The sequence below is a fragment of the Boleophthalmus pectinirostris genome, unplaced genomic scaffold (genome assembly GCF_026225935.1).
Source record: "Boleophthalmus pectinirostris isolate CB_2022bp ecotype Guang Dong unplaced genomic scaffold, ASM2622593v1 HiC_scaffold_2, whole genome shotgun sequence".
In the NCBI taxonomy this organism is placed as follows: Eukaryota; Metazoa; Chordata; class Actinopteri; order Gobiiformes; family Gobiidae; genus Boleophthalmus; species Boleophthalmus pectinirostris.
The window spans coordinates 16,304,491-16,330,887 of NW_026571152.1; the positions used below are offsets into that span (position 1 = coordinate 16,304,491).

Below are 26,397 nucleotides of genomic sequence, written 5' to 3' on the forward strand. Positions count from 1 at the left end.
ATAGTATATCATCACCAGAATAAGATCGCTGTTAGATGTTTAGTACCATATTGCCCAGCCCTCACTATTATATACTCAGCACAATATTCTTGATAGTTTTTTGACGGTACACAGTGCTAGTATCATTTTGTGTGTTTTGTGCTTGTGTGTTGTAGGTATCCAGACCGAGGCCTGGATGATAACTACTGCAGGAACCCGGACGGGCGTCAGAGGCCCTGGTGCTTCACCACAGACCCCCAGACACCGTGGGAGTACTGCCACATCAGAGCCTGTGGTACTGTCTGTTTGTTTGTGGTGCATGTGTTAGTGTTAGCATTAGCATTAGCATGAAGGGTGACTGGTGCATGAGCGTTACAGTGCTCCTCCTCTGTCAGGGATTGGTCGATCAGCTCAGAGCATGTCTAAAAGGTGCTGTGTTTATGTTCCACCTCCTTTTGTTTGTTGTTGTGTGGGGCTGTAACACGGGCCCCCTGCTCCACCTCAGCCGTGTTCACAGAGAATGTTTATTACTCTAGACGCTCTATTCCCAAAGTCTGCAGTCTCCTTTATCAATCTGAAGATCTCACAAGGGCCCCCAATTGTAATTTACACTAAAAGAATATGTGATGTTTTTCCTTGCTAACACTTCAAAATGCCAGCATCAATGACTGCTTACTTAATAACAAGTTTAAATTGTAAATTTAAAGCCACAGTATGTAACTTTTTGACAAAAATAGACCATCATGTTTTTTATTGCCCCAAGAAACAATGAAAAACATGTGTCCTACAAAATTACTTATTTGGCCTCCCTCCTGCTTGTTTCCATGGAAATGTTGTTCCTTTGGCTATAAAATTCCATAGCAAGACATAAAATGCATTTACCTCCATGGGGAATGTTGGGAAGTATTGTTTTAACGTTCTATGTCCATCAGCCATGTTAGAATGCTGTTAGCTCATCAAAAACTTACCTGGAGCTGTTTTTGTTTCATCCACACATGTTTAAGTAATCCTGGTGTATTCATCTGTCTACATCTCCAAACCTCAAAATGATCTGTTCCACCTTGTGATGTCATGAAGCAGTAGTTTTAAAGTTGACAGCTACCTTTGACCTTTTGTTCAGTAGAAATTGGCAATTCCAAAGCTAAAACTATCTAAATGGTTCTAATGAAGGTGTATTGAATTCAACACACAGTTTAGCTCTTCCTGTATTACCACATGACATCACAAGGTGGAACAGAGTGTTTTCAGTTTGAGAGACAAGCTCAGCCTAAATATGCTGGATTTGTGTTAAACATGTGTAAATGAAACAAAACACAACTCCGAGTATGTTTGTGATGAGGAAACAACTTCATAACGTACATCAGAAATTGCATAATACGAGCCCTTTAAAACATGACGTATGATATTTGCAGACTCTAGTACAAGTGTAATTTAACTTCAGCAGACACTTGCAGCACGTTCAGCTCCTGCTCTGTTGTGCTCTCAGCTGCTTGCTAAGTGCCTCTGTGCTGTGTAAAGCTACCTCCGGGGGGCAGTATGGGGCATCGGGGGGCATACTGTTTGGCCTGGAGAGCTGGCAGCATCTCCGCATATGGCTCCTCTCCATTTGGCACCGCACTACACTGCTCCCTACGCCCCGGTACAGCCTGCGTGTGCACGGGGCTTCTGATAGGAGCCAGTTTACAAGACAGTTAGCCCTAATCAAAACAGAGCAGACGGGGGATTTTATGCTTAATGATTTAGGAAAATATCGAATTGTGTTGGGTGGTGCCAGTGGTTTTTGTTTCAATCTGATACCAAGTAATACTATGGCAGCCTTGTAATATTGATTTGATACTAATTGCTAATTTTTGTATTAAGGTCACATGTTTTGATAATTCTCTAATTTTGACTACATTTGGTGTTGAAAATTACAGGAAGGAGTTCTATTTTCAGATTGATAATGTTTTGGATTAATTCTATCCAAAAGTTAGGCACAGTTTGAGTAAGAAACACATTTTACTCTGATACTTTGGTGTGCAATGAGTGTATGTTTTTATTTTTCAAATAATATTTTTTGTTTACTTTAGGGGAGCTTTGGCCTTGTGTACAACATGATTTTGTAGTGTGATTTCTAACCAGGAAGTCAAATTTGAAACCTAAATATATCTAAACTAGGGGAAAGCTTCACCAACACTGGAATAAGAAAAAAATCAAATCAAACTTTTGTTACATCCAGTTGAGAGAAAAGCACAGACATTTTCCCTGTCTGCAAATGCACTAAGCGCTTACCTTCTGCTAGTCTGCAGTGACGCTAAAATAGGCTGAAGTATGTCTGTTGGCATTTGTTATGGTTTATTTGTTTTGGGACTATGCTACTCTGTGATTGGTCCACCGTTTAACCTTACGGTGGACGCATGCCAAGATGGATTCTCATGAGTTGGTGAACCGAAAAAATATTGCAAGAATCCATCCTGCTGTGTTAGGTTAGTTTTTGTGATAGGACATTTTGTTATCCATGGTACGCAGCCTTTGTGATTTGTTCATTTTTATTCAAATGTGACCAGTCTTGCTGTCCTAGTAGATCCACAAGTGTTGTTTAGTGGAGCGGGTCCACTGTAGAATGTCAGGTCTTTGCGTTGGTACATGTTTGGAGTGGTATGGACAGATAGCACAGTGCAGTGCCCTCTGTGAGGCTGTTGCCCTCTCTCTCTCTACTCTGTAATGAGCTGCTGAAGGATGTATATGACAGGATTTCCTGCCCACCCGGCCCTGTTTACACCAGACTCCATTTGGGAGACTTTTGAACTATTTACATTACAGCTAGAGGGTGAATATATAAAAAACACAATAAGCTAACAATTGTTTTTTGGACATGCCAAGTTAATGATGGATTTACTATTTCTGCACCTTTGTGGTTAAAGTGGGATTAAACTTCTTAACTCCCACAACCACATTTCAAATAGAACTGCGGATAGAGTGAGGAGGAGGCAGTTCAGAGTCTGGAGGTATAAGAACGGTGTGATTGGTCTAACAGGTATCCACACTTCAAACGCTGCTCCTGCAGCCTGTTTTTTGGAATCAGAAGCACCTTGCTATAAGCAGTCATGTGTGATGTCACGTAGTACTTAAAATTGCAGCGGTCACTTGCAGCAGCACACGCTTGGGTTTTTGGCTATTTTTACACAAAGCTGCAAATTGTCCAAGTCTGCGCTAAAGTTGCAAGAAAACATTAAGGGACAAAACACTATTCCATTAAAACACCTTATACACAGTTCTACTTTAATTGAATTGCTTTTTGTTTTCTGCAATACTACAACCCCCACAGTATTAAGATGCCTATTTATGATAATACTGCTTTTTATCATAAATGATTACTACATAATGGAAACTTTATTGAAACTTGACTTATAATACAACAGCTTATATAACACAGAAGTCATTAGCACCTTGTTATCTTCCTTTTACTCCCACACCACATTATCTATTTTTGTAAGCCCTCTGTAGCTAGCAATACATTTCCTTTACTTTACTGTGAACACACAATATCTCATTGTTCATTTTGTATTATATTTATTTAATTTTAAACTTACTTTTTGACAAGTCTAGTTTAAGGTTAAATTAAGGTACATTTTATTTTCCCTTGAGGGAAATTTGTCCTCTACATTTGACCCATTCCTCAGTGTTACTGGGGCATTTCATCTGGAGCAGTGGGTCCCATCTCCAGATCTTGAGCTAATCTTGGTCAGGCCTGTTGCCAGCCTCAAAACATAATTGCCCAAGTCATTTTTTGGTCACATTGAGTTCTGTCTCCTTCGACTCTCCAGACTTTGCTACATCTGTGAGGGTCACTGATTCCATTGTCATTGGCCAATCACAACAAATCATCTTATTGACATTGGCAGTTTATTTTTGTATTTTCCTCAAAACCTTGAAAAGTGATTTTGACAATTATGAGGCTAACACTATGCATGTTTCGAGTTGATGAGGGAAACAGGAGTGCCCTGAGGAAACCAGTCATTCACAGGGAGAACATGCACCATCTTGCTTTGAGGTTAGCCACTCAGCTACCAAGTCCAGAAATGCAGACCTTCTAAGTATATAACAACTCTAAATTATAAAAAATATATACACTACAAGTCAAAAGTTTGAACACACCATGTCATTCAATTTTTTTCTATATGTTTACTGCTTTCTACATTTATATACAGTACATACAGAAGACATAAAATATATGAAGCTATATGGGATTATGTAAAGAAATGTAAGTTAAAAAGTTAAATAACTATTTTTATAACTTTTTTGACAAAGCAAAGGGTGACTTTGAGGATTTTAATATAAAATAAAACATATTTTCTTTGCTATATAAATCCATATGTCTTACTTCATATATTTGACGTCTTCTTTATGAATATATTTCTTAAAAAGTATAAATAAAGAAAAATAGATGGTGTGTCCAAACTTTTGACCGGTAGTTTCCTTTAATCATTAGAACAAAATAGCTTTCATTTACCATGTGCTGTGTGTTTTGACAGACACTCCCCCTAAGCACACAGTGGAGGAGACTACAGAGTGTACCCAGGGCCGAGGAGAGGGCTACAGGGGCACAGTGGACACGACCCCCACTGGACTGACCTGCCAGCGCTGGGACAGACAGTACCCACACAACCACTCGTTCATCCCAGAGGCCTACCCCTGCAAGTGAGTACCACACAATCACACTCAATACACATATTAAGCGTGAAATTAACAAATTATAAAGACTGCATATATTTAGGTTATTCAAGTTTTTTAAAAGTGCATTGTAACTTTTGTAACTTTTCGGGCAGAGGGTCCACCGCCTGCTTGTCCCCATGGAGTAAAATGTTTCCCAGTGTGTCATTAAACTTATTCATTCAGTTATGGGTGTTTTCATTACTCTAAGAACATGCATATCTACAGTCATCCTCTGCACAGATCTGATCAGTACCTTGGTCTGGTGGCATCTCCTGCTTGTTTCCATGGAGATAGTTAAGTGTAATGCCTTACTGTGAAGCATTCCAAGCAAAGCAATAACATCATCATGGAGACAGTGTCGGCAGTCCCTTCGCCAGAAAAGTTACACAATGCACCTTTAACTTGCAACATTCTGAGAACATGTGACCATTTAAAATATATTATGTTTTATATAATGCTTTGTTTTGCAAGTGTGCTAATGTTCCTCTTGGATGTTCGGTGCTGACAACAAAATATTCTGGGATTTAAGAATGCATGAAAGCTGTTAATCCATACTTTAGAGTCTAAAGTTTAGACTGATACATGCTCTGAAATGCATGGGATTCTTGGATTGGATTTAAAAATTTCTCTGGCCTTTCAAATTTTAAAGCCCAATTTGGAAATATGCTTAAAAACCAATGAACAGTTTATTTAAAGTGCCTATATTGAGCTATTTTTTACTTTATGTTAAAATGTTTTTTCCACATCAAAACAGACCTGGAGTTGTGTTTTGTTTCATTCACACATCTGACACACAAATCCTGCATATTTAGGCAGGAGTTCTTCTCTTAAACTGAAAACAACCTTTGTTCCTCTTCGTGATGTCATGTATTAATACAGAAAGTGCTCCACTGTGTTTTTAAACTCCATGTCCCTTTCACTCAGTCAATCATTTGGATAATTTCAGGAATTGCCAGTCTCTACAGAACTAAAGGTTAAAGGTAGCTGTTAACTTGAAAAACTACTACATAAAGATCACAAGGTAGAGCAGAGTATTTTGAGCTTTAGAGATGTAGACAGAATAATAAATCAGGATTGCTCAAACATGAGGAGAAAACATTTCAACATGGCTTAAAGCACACACAAGTCAATTTTGTGTAATATAGGACCTTTAAGTCAGGGCCAAATAGGATAAGAGAGGATGTGTGCAAATACATACAAAATATCTGTTGATCATTCTAGTTCCATAATTATCTTTGTATGACCCAACAAGGATTAAATCTTCATATCTGAGTGAAATGTATTTATTATTTTAAGTCAAATTTACCATCCAGCTATATTCCTCTGGCAGTGCTTCTGTTTGTCCGTGTGCTGAGAAAAATGTTCAAAACCATAAATAATAAATCATTACATCCAAATGTTATATCTTGCCATTACTCATGCTGTGTACTACAGCTGAGAATCAAACGGCACAAGAGAAAACATGACTTATGGAGATCAAATTAAAGTTTACGACGCGCTATAATCAAAATATATGGAAAGAATAATAAAGTAATTGTTAAAAAAACACAGTACTTTCTCTTACGGGTCTCAGTGCCAGAAATTATGTAACTGGTATACAAACACTTTTGCAATTATGTGAAACATTTCAGGCTAAGCAACATCTAAATGGAAAAAATAAGATTCAGGACTCTTCAGCTCAATATTACTTATTAATGCATAAAATACAAATCACCGTGTCTTATTGTTTTGAAAATGCTATATTTGCCGTAAACAATGTATTAACATTTGTAATTAGTTTTGGTTTTGTTTGGAGTCTCTGCTCATCACTCTTATTTCTCTCTCACCTCTCTCATCTCTCTGTTCCAGAGACCTGAAGGAGAACTACTGCAGGAACCCAGATGGCCGAGAGTCTCCCTGGTGTTTCACCACAGACCCACGGGTGCGCATGATGCTGTGCACCCACATCCCTCAGTGTGGAGCCCACAACAAGCCCCTCAAAGGTACTGTCACATTCAAGGTTTAAACATGGTTTATTCCAAATGTAATCTTTTGCTTTCACAATCAACACTATTACAACAATAAATCAGTGCAAATACTATTACTACTACTATTATTACTTACAATTATTTTCAACAATAGCAGAAAAAACATTGAGAGGTAGGTTAGAGATTTAAAACCTGTAAAGTTCAAATTTGGCCAGCAGTATGTTGCCAATGACCAAGACAAAGCACACAAGAGAACTACAACATGGCAATGCCGAGAATCATTCTTCAGCCTAGTTTATTGAAAATATAGACTGTTTTGCTTGTGAAATCTCTATTTAGAGCACTGCACATATCAATCTGGCATGTGCCAGGTTCACCTCTCCTATCTTGTCTCTTTGAGTTACACAGATGCATGGTAGCTAATCTGTTGATTACTTTGTTACTGTATTTTTTCTTGGTACCATTTTAGTTTGCCGTGTGGGAAGGAATGACCCGAGCATATGCATTTAAATGCCTTTTCACATGAATCCAATCTGGGCTTAGATCTGGGTGGGATACATAAGAGGACGAAGAGAGACCAGGCGATTAGTGAGTCAGAAATGTGCATGTATGGCTGAGTACACAGAATCTAATATCCCAGGGGGGCATTTGTACTAGATGTGGCTCACAACGGGATTATAAAAGATTCTCCCATTCTGTGTTGTGGTTTAGACTGGAGCTTTGAAACGTTCCCACGGCGACCGATGACAGATGCATATTTATAACACAACCCTTTTTACAGAATTATTGAAAAAATATTCCAAAACATAAATGAGTGGGTCGTATTTCTCCTCATATTTTACACTTCAAAGTAACATACATATGGCCCTATATCGAAGTCTTGTGTGGTGTGGTCGGTGGTTGATTAAGGAGGACAATGGCGCTTTTGACTGTTTATTTTTCCAATTGAAAAGCAGGTTTTGTTGATTATGGCTTGGGTTCTCTTCTTGTCTGCAGACTGCTACGAAGGGTTTGGAGAGAATTACCAAGGAGACCTGTCCCGAACACGCTCCAACCTGCCCTGCACCCCCTGGAGGGAGCACGCCAACAGGTCAGGCCACAAGCAATGTACACAAGCACCCTCTGTGTCCTCTATTGATACTCTGCAGTGACATCTTATTGTGGTGTTCTATATGTATCTCTATGGTGGAATATTCAGCAATTACCATGATGACACAATGCACACATCAGCAAACACTGTCAAAAAAGATCTGAGAGAGATTAAGATCTGAAAACTCTAGTCAAAATATGAAATGGATTTAAAGACCACATTGTAGGAGCCTGCACTGAATGCAAGTGTTGATCGTCCCATTTAGGTGTTTGATTTAAAAAAAAAAGATGAGAGTGAAAACCGTTGGATACTGCTTGCAATGTTGTGACTGTAATTTTATGTGCAAGAGACAAATCATCTCTCCTGGTTAGATTCTGTTAAAATAAAGATTGGATTTAAGTCTTAATAGAGCTTCAGACAGTGCAGTGCCTTTAGTTATAGCATCACAACCCCATGGAATGTTGATGACATCAGCTGCAAAGTATCAGTATTGGAGACATCTGTGTTCACACAATCATTGAATGTTCAGTGAGCCTGATGTTAAACCCATGGAGATTTTAAGATGCTAAAACGTAGCGTTCATTCAAAAGTATTGTGACACAACAGAGCAATGAATGTGAACTCATTTCAGTAACTTGAATTTCATTTTGGACTCAGACATGAAAGTCTCTGGCTTGGACTTGCGCTACACAGGCCAAAGCATTGAACAAATCCTTTAGGGATTTTGATCACTTGAATGGGAGTTGGTTTCTTTCATCAGAAGATCACACTATGTAACCCAGTGACATGTATTCCAAATGTACTGCACTAACCAGCAAACTGTCATAACATCAAATCAAATCTAAATCACTTTCACTTGATTTGTTCCCCAGGGGCAAATTAAGCCCATAGAGCAGAAAATACAATAACAACAGAAAAGCTCAGACAAAAGTCTCAGTGCAGCTCAACAGGTAGTGCAGCTCAACAGCCTTGTTGAGCAGCTTGAGGAGGTAACAGCCCGCAGGAGAAAAGTGTCTCTCCTTTTTGTCCTGCAGCATCACAGCAGCCTCCAGGGGCAGCCAGGTGAACTCTAGAGATACAACCAGAAAACCTCTTCTAAGCCTCCATCTCTGCTCTGCTATTTCAGCCTGTGATGAGACGGGCCATTGCCTCAAAATGTTTCCTCTTGAACATCTTATCTGCCAAATTTGGTGTAAAAGCCTGATGCATTGTTTTAAAAAGTCTTGATACAGGAGAAACAAACTGCTCAAATCACACCATGATAATGTCCTTAACTTAATTAATTACCAAGAAATCTAGTTAATTACAGTAGCATGCGTATTTGTTATAACTTACCGTCTGTAACGACATGAAACCCATAATTATCAACCATAATTCTAACCATTAGTGCAATATAATTATATGTTTCTGTACATATCAGGGTTCATCTTGTGCCTTTTTTGCAAACACTGTTATTGCTTTTAGCACACTCTCTATCCAGGTGACCTCACAGTACAGGAATGACTCTCTGACATGTTTAAGTGGAGTTTGTGAGTCTGGGGCATACACTTGACCCCTGACCTTTGACCCCAGCCCGCCCCAGGGTCCGACACTTCAAAGTGTCATCAGGTCCCTGCTTTGGGCCAACATCTCACTCAGGGTTAGAGAGAGGCTAAAGCGAATATTAAGAGTATGTATACTGAAGTGTTTTGGTTTAGCGAGCGTGGGAAAGAATTGGTCTAGTGTGGTTTAGTCATGCTTGAAACCTGGTCTAGTTTTTGGTCTTGGTTTTGGTCCTGGTTTAGTTCTTGTTAACTTCTGGTTTAGACCCAATGTAGTTCTTTATTTAGCGTTAGGTTAGTCCTGGTTTAGTCCCAATTAGGGCTGTCAACATTAACACATAACACTTAGTAATCATGAGATCTGACAGAACAGATTTGGAAACTGGACTGGGGGACTCACCTGACATTAGAAACTCTGTCCTCACGAGCTGCACTGATTATATGAGATTCAATTCAGATCATGTCCAAAGTAGGACAGGGCAATATGGGGAAATGGATCTCGATTTTCAGTTGGATCTTCTTCCATCTTATTGAAAATATACACAGGTGGACTTCAGATATAAAGAGTAGGACATCAGGATCACTACAGTTTTTAATTTTGTGTTTTAACATTAGATTGTGTTTATTATTTTAAGTGCCAAGCATTGTTGTTTTCCATATCTTAAGTTGTTGAGATGTATTTTAAGTTCAAAATGTCTTGTTCCATTGTTAGTTGTTGATAATTTTACTTTTTCAATTCAAGCTATCCTAACTTGGCTAGATTTTAGTCTTTGCAGTGTTATAGACTCTTCATATGCCATCCCAGTTTAATCTTGGTTTGGTCCCATGCCATAGATTGTCTCATGCTGTCTTAGTTCAGTCCTAGTTTTCCCCAGTTACTGTTTATTAATTCAAAGTTTAGCTTTCAATGCTGTTATCTCTCACGTGTAAAACCAGATGTTCATGCTATAACTATTCATTTAGGGAAAAAGGAAATAGACTGGTAGATGGAGACACGCACATCTGATAAAAGTTGCACCTGCTTCCTGGGTCCAAAGACAAAAATTGTAGAGAAGAAAAAAAAAATTGATCCACACGGCAGTTCTTTGGAGCTCCCATTTTTTAAATTATTCATAAAAATAATAATAATACTCAAAAATGTGTAGCTCAAAAGGACTGCAGCGTGGATCTGTTTTTGTTTTGTGTTTTCTGAAAGGAAATAGACCGGAATCTGGAGCTCTCATTACTTTGAATTATTTGGAATACTTGCGGCCACTGCACTGGCGCTGAACCACGTGCAGGCGATGAACCATGCACTAGAAAAGTTTCTCAATTGGACTATGACAATCTCAAATTACATCATTATCCCAATATATTCAACTACAGTATTCACACAAGTCTACTGCTTAGCCTGTATGCATATGCTCCACAAATCTGCTGTTTGGGTGGGTGTCTCCACTCTCTGTCTGGAGGGAGGGGCCGGCACAGCTGCACTATCACACAGTCCAGATAGTATCAGAGGGAATTAGTTCAGCTCTCACTAATGCTCCATAATAAATCTGCCCCCTTCTCTTTATCACATGGGAATTAGAGGCCCAAATGTGCTTGCTCTAAATACAGCTTAAGGCTCTGCAAAACTAAAGGGACCTGTTAGACCAGATCAACTATTGTGTGTGTTCAGTGATGTAGTTTAATCATCGTAAATAAACTTGTACACCTGAAAGATAGATAAGATATGCTGTGGAATAATATTAAGTCTCCCATCTCTCTTTCATTGTGATGACAACATTTGTTAACCCAAATGTCTGTGATTTGATACCGCCTAAGATCAGTGCATGCATTGTTGTGTCCTTGTGCAACGTACTTCATCCATAATGCCTTTTTTTTTTCCCAAAGCAACCAAGCAGTGGTACCATAGACCTCATTTGTAGACATGGCGTTCGATGCTAATGCTATCTTCTACTTAACAAGTCCGCTAGCCCGGAAAGCTTTTGGAACACTGGAGCCAGTCCCCTTTATTTTTTTCCTATAGCTGATAGTTTTAGTCTACAGAAATGAATAGATACATTAAAACAATAAATTATGGATAATCCAGAGGGTGTCATGTTTTACCAATCCATTGACCACATTTCTGTAAGATCAGAGCGTCTTTTAAAGTCATTGTCGAGTCTGTAAACTTTTTGATGTCTTATTTTAGATAATAATTAGAGTGTAAAATGGCTAACCAAGTTTTATTTGAGATTTCTGAACTTCTGTGCATTTTATAAACATCTAGTGATCCTTAAACCTCTTTTTTACCAATACATGACAGAAATCTAATCAACATTTTTTACCATTCATTTATACTTGAAGGAGCATTTGAATTCGAGTTGTCAAAACAGGCAGAAATAGAGGATTTCATGTCCTTAAATGTCTATGGGTGGTACTGGCGATTTTCTGGCTCTGTTCAGACATAAGCTTCCTCTGCATATTCCCGGGAGTTTACCTGGAAAATTGCTGGATGCAGGGAAATCTGTTCTGGTTTTATTCACACGTGACCCTGTTCTAGCCAAATGCAATCAAATTCCCAGGTCAGGCTGCATGTATGAATGGGGCTTTACTGTAATTAGTTCTGCTGCTTGTTTCCGTTTCATCATGTTTCACTCCCCACTGTTGCCAGCAGAGGGCGATAAAACATAATCCAAGTGAACACTAGTACACTGTTTAGAGTTTCCACTTTTTTGACAAGAAACATCAAAATAACCACTAAAATAAATGAACATGTAATACCTTTTTTTCCAGTGGCGAGAGGGGGATGCAGGTGCCAGGTTTGGAGGGCAGCTCTTGCCGAAACCCAGATAAGGACAAGCACGGGCCCTGGTGTTATACAAACAACTCAGCCATACCATGGGACTACTGCAATATAAAGCAATGTGAGTACTACTTTATCACAATATAAGATATAGCTTTTTTGTGTGTGTGTATGTATAGGGCTGCACGATTTGGGAAAAAATTACAATTACAATTTTAAATATGCCTGACAAACTGACAAAACCACTGAAATATGAACTGACAATCTAATATAAGAATTACATTTCAGAACATGTTTGTGCAGATTTAAACTACAGCGTTAGCAGTTTTTATGCAGAGTAAGACAGGAGGTGTTGTTGTTTGTAGAGGAAATGGCATTTGGTATTTAAAAAAGGAGCCTTTGCGATCTGCTAATTGCATCCACTCAAATAAGAGGTTGTGTTATTATGTATGGGGCTGCTGATGTTTACAGTAAATAAGTTCTGTATGGACTACAAAGCTGTTTTAAAGTCTCCCAGAGAACTGGTGCCTTGGCGAATTGTTAGGGCTCATGAATATTAAACTATTAAACTACTACTGTTAGAGTCAGACAAAATGACAGCACTGTGAGCTGTCTGCATCAAATTATAAAGTTTATATCCTCTGTGAACCTGGAACACTGGGTGCACTGTTAGCATGCTAGTTGTCATCCAGCACTGACAAGATTACTGATGCACCGATGTAGGTTTTTCTGTTCCAATACCGATGTCAATACTTTGGCTTTAAGTATCTGCCGTTACCCGATATCAACTGTTACTATGGAAAGACTAACAGAGACTGAAAATACAAATGATTTCCTTTAAACACAAACAGCGTGAGGTAAAAACTGATCCAAAAGTCTTTTGTAACAGTTATAACAGCTTTGTAAAAGTACAAGTTTAATATTATGAGACGTTTTGGATCAACATTGGCCAGTACATTGTCTTATTTCACCAATTTATAAACTAAAATGGGATAAAATAGCTTACTATTTCAACTATTTAAATGAATCAGTTCTGTTTACCATTTTTAATAATGTAAAAATTAAGTACAGCGCCTTTAAAGGAGAAATACTGGTTTGGTTTAGTCACGGTTAAGTCCTGGCTCAGTTCTTCTTTAGTCTTTCTTTAGTCCTGCTTTAGTCTCTGTTACATAAGGTAGGGTGGTTTAGTCCTGGTTTAGTCTTTCTCTTTGTATCAAGATGTGTCCGATCATAGCATGTCAAAAGAGATGAGCTTCCCATGAGAAAGTCTGAAGTGAAAATATTGTAATAACTGACTCCATATGGGACAGAACAGTGTGTATACTGTACCTGTATAGACCCATAAGAAGAGCTACGTCTGTTTTTCATTATCGCTATAGACCGGAGCGTTCCTGTAGGGAAATCTATTGGCTGCGTTTGACCCATCCATCACATGCCACCGAGGGAGCTGTCAAGAGCAGTGGTGGGCCTTCTCCAGATCTAAAGCCTGGATGTAGTCTCTGTCACCGGGCTGCAAATATCAATGAAGAACCCAGATAGTGATTAGAAATAGATGGAGTTGAAGGCCCTGTACCTGATTTTTTTTTCCATGTACTTGAGCAAAGCATGTCTTGCCCAAGTACAGATATAGTGTATAAGCAGATCTTGAGGTCAAAATAAGTCAGCTGCATACTGCCTGCGTCTACTTTATTGTTTTATTGTCCAATTAGCAGGAAGTGCGTGGTTAGCATACAAGTTGTTTTTTCTTAGCTTTACTGTCACTGCAGCTCTGAAATTTATGAAAAGTGCTTATTAGGATGCTTGGAATGTATAAGGTAAGTGAGGAATAACTTTGGACCACTGCAAACCTTTTGAAATGAATGTGTGTTTTTCACATTGTTAAGACGACAATCAGGCACAGCACCTTTCAAACTCTGTTTACAACTGTGTAATGTTTTTGTCCTGCTGTTTGTCTCTCCTCAGGTGAGATTCCACAGAACACCCTTCCACTGGGTAAGTGTCACTTTGCATTGATCTGTTTTAACAACTGCTTTGTGACTGTTTGTAGCCATTGTGATACAAAGTGTACTCCAAAATGTACACAGAGGTGGGCAAAGTAATCATAGATTTAACTTAAAGGTACAGTATGTTACTTTCTAGTTATTTGCATGATTCCATGGAAATGGACATGAAATAACCAAACCTGCAAGCATTAATAAAGAGTGTGTAATACCACACACTCTGTAGTACTGTGTGTACCTCTATATATTGTATTTTTGTATGCTATGGTCTGATATAATAGTAATATGCAGAAATGGTAGGTTAATATGTATTTTATAAGATAAAATTCATGACGTTATAAATACCTAATGCTTTGCTCTGTTAAGGGGTGATATGGTGTGTGTGTGTGTGTGTGTGTGCGTTTGACAGAGAGTGGGCTGTGTGTTTTTATTGTTAACTAAATGCATTATATAATTTATTTCTGTAATTCAGGGACTGCAGATGGAAACTAGCTATTAAGCTGTAATCTGGTGCAGAACATTTTTGTTTTCCATGAGCTTAATGTCTCTGCACATTGTCCCTTTAAATAAAAACTAATCTTATCTAAACTGAAATTGAACCAGACCATTCTCCATGGAGATAGGTAGGTGGAAGATTATAGCTATTTCCATGCATTTCCACAAACCTGACTCTTATTTGACTTGCATGTCTACCTCCAGAAGGTTACATAATGTAGCTTTAAATAAGCATTCTGTTATTTCAAATGAATATTCCTCAAGTAGAAATGCAAAGTAGTGGTTAATGAAACTATTCATGTAGGAATGAAAAGTACTTGGAGAAACTACTACTTGTAACAACTACGCTAATAAGATTTGAATTTTGAAGGCTAAAAATGTAATATTGCTCAAAATCTAAAAGTACAGACCAAAAATGAGAAAAATAAATTCATATCTGAAAGAGCAGTGCAAGAAATACAAATATTTGAATCATTTCATATTAAGCTTTAAGCATTAAGCCTTTTCACTTTTGGGAAGTTATTATTAGAAACAAAAGCTAAAACCAAAGCTTTTATTCAAATAAGTGTGTTACACTGTCATATGTATTATTCAAATAGGAGTAAAAGTATGATAACTGAATACTGCTCTGAGAGGTACTATTTTATTTCAAGCAAGAAAGCTGACCAAATTGCGTTCAGTACTTCCATCTTTACATCTTTTTCCCTTCACATAGACCAACTGCCATAAATATACACTCACATGTTATTCTAATTTGCTGATCTCTCTAGACAGGTATAGAGTCCATATAGAGCCATAACTCACCTCACATTATAATAACTCAAACGAGGAAATAAAAACACCATTCTACCATTTCAACAGCACCCACGTGTCCGTCCAACATCTGCATAATCGCCCAAATTAATGACTCTCATCACATCTCGTTAGCTTTTATCCCCTGTACCGTTATAATTATTGTAAATCATGGTCTACACTGCACCAGTGTGGGCTATGCTTTATCCTTTTTAGCCCATATGACAGGTAGATGGAGATATGAAAATCACATAAGTTGACATGACAGTCAGCGAGTGGTGGAGCCAGATGCTTGCCCGAGCTGGGGCCCTCTCCTGGAGCATCTGCGCACTTGGATGTCTGTCAAAGCTATCAATAGAAATCTCGTAATTATAGAGTACCAAATCATTTCATAATTTCTGTTCATTTAAAAGTCAGATTAGAAATGGTGGGTTTTTGATTTGACCATATGATATTAAAGGTCCTATATTACATAAATGGGGTTCTTGTGAGCTTTAAGAAATGTTATAATCCCATGAACTCATGAAAGACATACCTGGAATTGACTTTTGTTTCATTCACACATGTTTGAGTAACTATTTATAGTTAGTCTGTCTTCATCTCCAAAGCTCAAAATGCTCTGTTCCACCTTGTGATGTCATAGTAGTTTTCAAGTTAAAGGAACAGTTCAGAATTTTGGACATAGGCCCTCATTTCCTAGTGAGCCATCCAGTCTTTGTATTTGTTGAGGTCCCTGGTGCTAGGCTAGTGCATGTCAATGGCCATAGTTAGCCTGCAACCTAAGACAGTTTTACCACTCCACAAAGTACCCGAAGAAAATCTATTATTACTTTTGATGTAAATGTCTGTGTTGATAGAATAATGTTTGAAATAAAACTAACCTTGCATCGCATGAATCGTCCCATGTTGAGGGACTATTTTCTCATATATCAGTCCGCCACTCTCTCCATAAATCGTTCAAATGCAAGGTTGGTTTTACTTCTAAAATTATTGAACACAGACATTCACTTCGACAGTCTGGTGTTATAATTGTTTTACTTCAGGTGCTTTGTGGAGTGGGTAAGACTGTTTACATTGGCAGGCTAACTATGGCCATTGATATGCGCTAGCCTAGCACCAGCGACCTCTGCAAATACAAGGACTGGATGGAATATCTAAAAAAGTGTCTCCACACGTCTCCAACACTCTGGCTCACTAGGAAATGAGGTCCTATGTCCAAAATTCCGAACTGTCACTTTGACAGCTACCTTTGACCTTTTGTTTTGGAAATTCTGGGTCCCAAGTTATCAAAATGAGTCTAGTGGAAGGTGTATGGCATTTAAAACACAGTGAAGCCCTTCCTGTATCACCACATGACATCACAAGGTGGAACAGAGTGTTTTCTGTTTGAGAGAAAAGGACCTGCTGTTTTGCAAGTGCTGTGGTGTCATCTTTTGACATTGGGTTAAATTCTCATAAGACCTGGTTTAGTTCTTGTGTAGTCTGGGTTTAGTCCTGGTTTGGTTCTAGATTGGATTAGACCTAGTTCTTGGAAATCCATACCAAGTTCGGCAAACGATTTTAATGGTCACGCAGTCAGTTTTGTGGTGGAGGGTCTGCAACCTGCTTGTCTCCATGGAGATAACTGCAGTGTTCGACAGTACATGCAACTTACATATTTTCATGGAGATGATCAGGTTAAGTTTCTAGTCAGATCTGTGGAGAGCTCATGTTTTTCAAGGTATTTTAAAACCTCCATAATGAAATCTCTGTCAGTCTGTCCAAAGTAGAGGAAAGTGACCTTGCTTGTCAAAGAAAGTTGTGTTATAAAACATTAACTTTTATAATATTTATGTATTTATTCATCCAACACATCTTACAAGTCTATCATTTTGCTGCAATTTTTCCTTTACTGCAATACCATATGAAACAACAACAACAAGGATAGTACAAGTATTTACAGTAAGTGACCCTCTGTAACATTGTGTGTGTGTTTGTGTGTGTTGTGCAGGGGAGCTGTCGTCCGTGGGCTGCTTCATCCACAAGAAGCCCAGGATTGTGGGAGGCAGTCTGGTCAGCATCACCGACGGCATCTGGATGGTCAGCATACAGAAAGGGTACAAATCTGCTATATTTATGTACTCATTTGTAGCCTGTACAAATGCACTGAGTTAAATCCTACTGTATTATATTGTCTTAATGGCTGGCTTGTGTTTCTTTTAGTAAAATCGATTACTTAACAAACTTCATCTATATAGTTGATTAGCTTCATCTGCATTTTACAAAATCATTCAAATAAAACACTCTTAAAGCTGAATTAAGAATATTTTGGAAATGGCAAGACAGGAATGTTTGTTTACCTGCTTTACTTGTTTTGGCTACTTCCTGAAGCCTTCCTCCCATGTGTGTGATAAGGTGTATGCTCCCTTATCATGATTTATGTTCTTTGGGCCTTGTTTTTGGATCTGGATGTCCTTGATGGTGACTGCGCTGATTTTTGTGGCTTTCAGCACAAATACCCCTGGCATTGTTCCATGATCTGGTTTTGTCTGATATGGCTGATTTCACATTTTCCTGTTCTTCTTGCTGTTTTATTTTATCTGTTTGTCAGTTGGCCATTTCTTTTCACACTCTTTTTGATATTCTTTGCTAATGCTAAGTTTGATACTGAAGACAGAATGAAGCTTTACCAAATTTAAAAATATTATAGGCAACTTTCAATGAACCACAGGACTCTAAATGAGACCTCAGTTTTCTTCTTAACTCTGCCTTTTATTTTTCACTTTTACCAAACACCAAAGAGTTTATCTCTGTTCTCTAATCATTTGTATAATAATAGGCCAATTGATTGGTTTCTGCTATGTCCAGGTCCATGCACTGGTGTGGAGGCTCTCTAATTCGAGAAGAATGGGTCCTGACTGACCAGCAGTGCTTTTCCTCGTGGTACGGCTACTCTGTCTGGATTTCAGTGTTTAAATATATTTAAGTAATAAATTATTTGTAATGATAATAACATTGCTTTTACGTGTACAGTGTTCCAGACCTGAGCGAGTACAGGGTGTGGCTGGGCATCTCCAGTGTAGAAGAGGGAGCTCCTGATTGGGCGAGAGGACAGGAGGTCAGCATCGCTCATGTGATCTGTGGGCCCGAAGGATCCAGCCTGGCTCTTCTACGCCTCTCGAAGTGAGTGCTCAAAAATAGTTTCTATCCTTATTTCTATCTGTCTCTTCTTTCCATCTCTTTTTTAAAAGCAATAGTGTTTGCCGTGTCAATTTGTCAAAGCCCACAGTTGATCTGCAGAGGTGGAAAGGGTACTGAAAAGTTGTACTTATGAATATAAGTACAGTTACATGGCTAAACATATACTCAATTACAAGTACAAATATTGCTGCCAAATGTACACTTGAATAATAATAAAAAAGCACACATGCAGTACTCTTTACTTTTTAACACAATTTTAGAAGCATTTTAGACCACACATTTATTCTAAACTTGATAAATCTAAATAATCAGTCATCATACTCAGTTACAAGTACAGATTTAAAAGGCCCATGCTATTTTCTGATCTCTGTTATGTTTTCTCATCACAAACATACCTGGAGTTGTATGTTTCATTCACATACTGTATGTTTAGTATGTTTAGTAGAAATTCTCTACTAAACAAAACTACTGTTTCATGACATCACAAGGTGGAACAGAGCATTTTGAGCTTTGAAGATGTAGACAGACAAATAATAAAGGATTACTCAAGCATGTATGCCTGAAATAAAACACAACTTCAGGTATGTTTTTGATGAGGTAACAGCATTATAACATGGCGTAAAGCTCATAATAGTTAATGTTGCTTAATATAAGACATGTAGAATCTACTCACTAAAGCACAATTACCTAAAAGGCCTACTCAATTACAGCAACTTGAATATTTGTATTTAGTACATTGAGTACAATAATAATGTGTTAACTTCTCCTTTCAATAGTTATAACACTATGGCTGACTGCAGCACATTTTTGTAATACATTTCTGAAGTATTCTGATGCCTGACTCTTGTATGTACCCAGACCCGCCCTCCCCACTGAAAATGTCCACACCATCCAGCTGCCTGTGGCCGGCTGCTCCATCCCAGAGGGCACCACGTGTAGGATGTACGGCTGGGGAGAGACCAAAAGTAAGCTCAGGCTCTGGTTCTATTCTGCTGGCTCTGCTCAAGCTCCAGGCTGTGGGGAGAGCAGGGGTCAGAGGTCACGAGGCAGACTGGTGGATAACTAATTCATAACACTGGTGGGAGAAATTCAGTCTGGCATGGCATAATAGGATGTCATTTTAAATTGTCAGCTTAGACTGCTCATTTTACTAAAACATAGTTAAGTGCATTATATTTAAAACATTCACACTTTTTTCCCAATTTAACAACGTTTTTTGGGTTTTAAATTTTACTTTCTGGTTGGAAATCATGACATCACGCTATGCACTGATGCATGTTTGTGTAATCCTGTATTGTCCTGCAACTGAAGGATTGAGTGCATAGAAAACTTCTGTTTTCACCAATCCCGTATCTTGCCCACTGCTCTGTACTTACTTCCTATTATTATTATTAAAAAACAGACTTAGGGTCAGTAAGCAAGTACAGAGATATGGGTGGAGATAGGTGAAAACTGAAATTTTCTGAGCACTCAAGGCAATGCAGGACAGTCCGGAATTACGCATGAATCAATAAACAGAGAGAAAAATCCAGCACAACCTGGCCTAGTGCCGAAATGTTTTATGGTTTGTCCTAATAAATGTCACATTTTGCAAGTAAGACGGGATTTTTCTCTATGTTCTTGGGCTGCTCCCTCTCCTCCAATGCCCATCTCAGGTAACTGATGTGCGAAGTTCTCATTCTTTTATATCGTTGGCTTGAATCAATGAAAAAATACAACTGAGAATAAGATAATGATGAGAGAACAGTTACATGGTTAAACTCATAAAGGTCAATTTTACATTTACATTTACATACTCCTTTAAGGACAATTTAAATATAATGCTAATTATGACCTTTATTTGGATCAGGAAAAGAAATATTCACTAGTCTTCACTTTCAGACACGGGTCATGACGAGATGCTTAAGGCGGTTAACCTCCCCATCGTGAGCAACGAGAGGTGTGAGAATCTGCACAAGGGAAACCTGCGAATCAGCAACAACAAGATCTGTGCAGGAGGGAGAAAGAACGAAGGGGTCTGTGAGGTAAATCATGTTCATGCTTTTACCACTTACACTCATGTGTCTAACGCCCTCTGCTGGCAACAGAGGGAAGTGAAGCAGTTTCGAAAGATAAATTAGCAGTGCTGCTATTTTTAACAAGATAACTGATATAGGCTTTGTTGTGATGCCAGTTTGTCCATTATAATTATAACTAAATATAATCTTAATGGTTTATTTATAATATAAATATAACTTGAGTGGATCATCATTTTTTAAAATTAATTAACTAATTAATTAATCATTGCATTTATATTGTGCCTTTCAAGACACCTAAAGCGCTTTACCATTCATTGTTCACTCACTCCATACCCAGTGGTGGTAAGCTGATATTGTAGCCACAGCTGCCCTGGGGCAGACTGACGGAAGCAAGGCTGCCAGTCAGCGACCACCACCATCACTCATGCACAAACCACTTGCCTACTAGTCAATGTGGGTGAAGTACCTTACATAAGACCTAACAACAGTTTTCGTGACTGTGGCACCTGATTTTCCCAGTGTCTCCCATCCAAGTACAACCCAGGCCCGGCCCTGCTTAGCTTCTGAGATCTGACGAGATCAGACTTTGACAATCCGACACAAGCTGGTATGGCCATGATTTTGGATTTTAAATTGCAATATTAATCTAAAACGACTTAATAAAAGAAGTGGAGAGCAATGGCTGTATGCTGGCGGCGGTAAAAAAGGGTGTTGATTGGCAATATGGCATCTTGAAAATAAGTGATTAAAGATTGTTCAAATATATAAATATCAGAAAAACTTTGGATGAGTAAATTAGATTAAAACCTCTCAAAAGTCAATTTCACCTAATAGATCTGCTTTAACCTACTACGCCACTGGAAAGCGCAAACATTTTGTATATTTTAATGAATATAAGAGTTTTAGGTGGACTTGTCTTATGCAGTGAACACTGCTCATCACCTCTGTCATAATCAGATAATTATTGCCACCTACTCAGTTTGGACTCCCATTTGGAAAATCAGAAGGACTAAACCAGTCTATGTCAGGACTAAAATCTTTTTTGACCATGACCAACTCAAGAACAGCCAGGAACCACAGACTGTATATAGAAGTGGACTGAGGGAGTGTGAAGTCAGCCAAAGCTTTCTGCTCTCACCAGAGGAAGCCAACTGAATCTTGCACTTCACGTCCTATCGTAAATACCAAAAACCGACATCAAAATTGCACATGAACACCCACCCATTTCGTAATTTCCACTGGAAAGCTGGAAGATTTTTATAATACACAAGCTGCCGAGATGAGATAAACTTTGACCTTTCAACATGGCGGAGAGCAGCGAAAGTGTCGTGAATGGTAAGTACTGCATTCTGTTAAACATTCTCTGCTGCTATTAGTTGGTTAGTTTGTACTCTACATAATGCTGTGGCATACTGTACATAATTTTAATAACATCGCCATTTATACTTATTGTCGTTTTTAAAAATACTGTTATCATTTGGTTTTACTCCCACTTTTAGAGCAGATGCTAGCTAACGTTAGTCAGTCGAGGATAACCTTCAGTAGGGTACTGTGCGGTGGAATGCAATTTTCTCACATGAATTTATTTGTAGTATATCCCAGTGACAGCCTGTTATACTGGGACCAGGAGATGACCCCACCCATAGCCCAAACTCTTTATCAACAGGAAAGAGATGGCAGGTTGTACAGACCAGGACAGACCAGTTCCCCCCAGATCTGCTGAAACAGGTTTGCACGAGATGCAGTTGCAGCCAGCCAATTTGAGGACCACTGTCTTTAATTTACTGTATTACGCTTTGCTAAAAAGCACAAACCCATCAAATATGAATCACAAAATGGTTAGAATTATGTTTGGTCATTTCAAACATGCTTGCTAACAAAATAACTTGTGTTTTGTCTTGAATAATTAGTTTTCCCCATGTATTTAGGTGACAGCACTACAGAAGAGCTGCCTCAAAATCAAGTTTTCATCAAAGTCCAGACCCTGTTTTTGATTGATCTCATGCGCCAGCATTTAGTGAAAGACAGCTGTGAGCGCCTACGCAATCTGGCAAAACTCAATAGCAATAGATAACAATGCCTCAACAGGGAAAGCACCCACAAAGTTCTAGTTTCTAAAAGATATGGGTGAACTAATCGGAGGAAAACCATGATGTGAACTTTCCTGTTATCAGGACTGCAAAGGTAGTAATTGTCAGGCACCAAGAGGTCATGAACCAAACCATTCAAACACCCCAGTTTGCTCACTTTTCCACAAAGGAAGGCATGTCTTCACCTGAGCAAGTGCTCAGCACCATCACAAGCACCAGCTCATACCTCTGTGGTTTTGAAGCGTAAAAGGAAACATCAAGAAGACAAAAACAAAGTGATGTGTTTTCTAAAAGGATGTGAGGTAGCCTCTCAACTGAGACATAAGGAAGTCATGGGCCAAATTAAAACAACAAATGCTCTGTTTGAAAAGTTGTTGTAGTCACACCAGCAGGAATGAAGATGCAGACTTTATTTTTCTTTTTATGAAGCATTAAAATGGAGAGGTATGTTTTATGTTGGGGAATGTTACCTATGCCTCACTGTATACTTTGTTATTTCCAGGGTGTAAAGGAATATATTTTTGACAGAGAGATGTTTACAGAAGAGACTTTAGTTTACAAAAGTTTTGCAGATGTGGTTTTGCACATTACATTTTAGTTTTTACATATTTCCAGTAACAAAGGCTTAGAAAAATATGTACAAATAATAATGTTGAAATGATAAGATACATTTTTTTGAAGCTGGTGTTCTGCTTTGACTTGGAAAAGAGTGTTTGGAAATAAAATAACCACTAAAAGAAACCACGAGGTCTGTTTTTTTTTTTTTTTTGTTTAGTTTATTTTTTTTTTTTTTACTTTCTCTTCGTTAGACAATAATATCTTTAATTTGCTAATTATATTTAGAATTATATTACACTTGCTTAGCATTGCTTTTCACTTGTGAAATTATGTTAGTAAAAGTGTAAAAACCAAGCTGCTTCAATAACAATACAAATACTGAGAAGTAGCATACACAATACTACAATTACTTTCACCACCATGTCTATATGAGAATTTTGTATTTCACAAAGTTGTCTCCACTTATATTTTAGGCAGCTGAAGGCTTGTTCAACTACTACCCTCCTTCTGCTGATTATTACTTTTTACATCTTCACTCAAGGCCCCATTGTCCCCCCATTGTGACAATGAAAGGGAAGCTGTTGCTTATATATGCACTATCCCCAAGTAATTAGAAGTCTCCCAACTTCTGTTTCCAACTACCTATAGGTGGCTGCAGGATGCTGAAGTGGCAGCCATCGATTGCACCAACTATTCCATCTATTCCGCACGCCCTTCAGAATAGGGCTGCTTGGATGACTGTCAGTCTTCTGACAGTCATCTGGTCAGACAATGTAGCGTTCTGCGATGGCACATGTACAGTCAAGCATTTCCATGGTAACATTATGCACTGATCCTTGACTGACATCAAACTTGTCAGAGGTCTCACAAAATGAGTTCTGTTTAGCAAGATACCAAAACAGCATCGTCATTTTTTTGTACAGGAATTCTTGGAGGACCTCCAGATGGATGGTCATCAGTCATCTCATGTTGCCTACTTGATCGCAGAAGAGGTTGAACTTCTTAAATGTGCTGTCCTGTATATCCAAAAGGGTCATCCAGGCAGTTCCAGTCTTTTTAAACAGTCACTTTGTATATGTATGTACTATTGCAACAATGCTGTTTTTGAGCTGATATAGGCAAGATTGTGTGATAAGGTCAGGCTTTACTTATATAGGCTAGCTAATACAGAAGCATTAGCTATTCTCCTTTAACAAATCTCTACTATACACCATCAATAAAATATACAGCATAGTATTTAGCCTACTGTTTGTGTTTGATGCATTCTCTTCCTGCTGTAGCAGATGAATTAGCAAGTCTAAAACTGTTTTACCCTAGTAACAGGTCAGGATAAACTCTGGGTCTACCGTGTTTCACTTCACTACGACAACAAAAGCACTTGAACATAAAACACTCGTAATTTCCACTTCACAAATGGAAAGGATTGTCTTTACCATACTGTGTGAAAGCTGCATAATGCTCTCTGCCGATTTGGAATGTGGGGGTTAGTGGGTTAGCTAAAAATCTATATGAAGAGTCTATGGTAGGAGCACAACCCATTAGTGTCCATTAGTATCTGTGTTGTGTTTTTGTCTGTTTTTGACATCCCCAGAGTGCAACTGTGCAACAAGCTGACAAAATTGGGAGTTACTTTCTTTACTTTTACTTTACTTGAATGAATGCCTCAAAAACTAGTACAAACTATGTGGTTGAGAGCACAAAAAGTCTATTAAGAATTATCCATCTCCTTTAAACAAGAGCAGAGCTTAAGCCAGTTGGATTTAGTATATCTCCTGTGTGAGTTTAGAGACATTAGCACGTCGGCCCGACTCACAACCCAAATCTGTGTGAAACCGGTTTGATCTAAATCTCCAACAAATGTGCTTTAAATCCATAGGCTTAATACAGCAGGCTGGGTAAACAGAGACAGAGGCGGAGAGAAGGGGGAAAGGGGGTAGAGGGGAGGGGAGAGGAGAGCTGTCTGTGAATCTCTACAATCCATTTAAAGGAGAAGGCATAGAGGAGACAGCCAAGAGGGAGTAAAACGTATTAAATTAGGAAGGCATTATGTGACATTTTGCCCAACTTAAGTATTCATCCTTTTGATCAACAATAACTGAAGCCAACCAGACTGACACTCTTGTATTCATACCTCCTTGTCAATGCCCAATTCTGTTAGATCTCAGAAGATATACAGTATATATAAGACCCGACCCTGGGAGGTGCCACTGGGGTGGCTCTAGTGGAAACTGTTGTTGTGTCTAAGGATGCACCAATCCGATACCAATATCGGATATATTCCGAAAATTTTGATGCATTGAATATTGGCTTCCAAATATTGGTTCAGATGATACAACTTGATGTTATTTTCTATTTCCTGGCCATATGCAGCCCAGAAAGTCTCTTAATAAAAATAATTAAAACAAAACAAAAACAATATAATAAAATATAAAATTTGTTTCATATATTTTGTCATTTAAAAATAAGTTCTATTTAAGATTTAAAAAATATTTAAAATTATAAAATAATTTAATTTAATTGGAGCCTAATAAAGTTAATATGTAAAATCAATATTAATAAATATTATTATGATTAAAATAGATTAATTCAAATGCAAATATATTAAAATACAAATACTTAACTACTTAAATTTACTTTAAATACTACTGCTTCTGAAGAAGTTGAAAAAATTCAATATAAAGTCTTGAAGCAGAGTTGAGCCTTGTGTCAGTTTTCTGGGTTTTTTCAAGTTGGACCTGCATTCCTCAATTAAAGACTTGGACAGAAAAACACATGGATAAGTCTCTCCAAGTCTGCAGTTTGATTTTTGCTGTTTTTTAAATGGTAGAAGGCTGCAGATCTTATTGATTTGATGTGGCTCTTAAAGTTCAAGTCTGAGTCCATTATTACTTCTACATTTCTTACTTGATTTGAAGGTTTTATAGCGAGAGACTGCAGGTGACTGCTGATACTGTGTCTTTGTTTCTGTTGGCCACAGACCACGACTGTCTTGTCTGAGTTTAGCAAGGGAAAGTTGTTTTGATCTGCTGGATGCAGTAGCAGAGTGAGTCCCCTGCTGCCAGTGAGCCATAGATCTGTGTGTCGTCTGCATAACGGTTGATATCCGATCCGATACTTCATAATATCTTTGTCGTAATATTGTAATCGGTATCAGAACTGAAAAACCTGGTTCGGTGCATCTGTCCCAGGGCATCCGTGGCAATAATAGTAACTTACCACCAC

The 26,397-nt window shown here is 38.3% G+C and overlaps 1 protein-coding gene across 1 annotated transcript in view; it reads left to right on the forward strand.

The window, feature by feature from the left end:
* The window catches only part of LOC110166846 (hepatocyte growth factor), a 70,821-nt gene that overhangs the window by 39,184 nt on the left and 5,240 nt on the right, over window positions 1-26,397 (forward strand). The window contains exons 7-17 of the mRNA XM_020932166.2: window positions 156-274; window positions 4,494-4,659; window positions 6,523-6,656; window positions 7,638-7,731; window positions 12,033-12,163; window positions 14,005-14,034; window positions 17,320-17,425; window positions 18,177-18,251; window positions 18,342-18,491; window positions 19,368-19,474; window positions 20,391-20,533. Coding sequence (XP_020787825.1) covers window positions 156-274; window positions 4,494-4,659; window positions 6,523-6,656; window positions 7,638-7,731; window positions 12,033-12,163; window positions 14,005-14,034; window positions 17,320-17,425; window positions 18,177-18,251; window positions 18,342-18,491; window positions 19,368-19,474; window positions 20,391-20,533 — 1,255 coding nt within the window. The remainder of the gene's footprint in view (window positions 1-155; window positions 275-4,493; window positions 4,660-6,522; window positions 6,657-7,637; window positions 7,732-12,032; window positions 12,164-14,004; window positions 14,035-17,319; window positions 17,426-18,176; window positions 18,252-18,341; window positions 18,492-19,367; window positions 19,475-20,390; window positions 20,534-26,397) is intronic.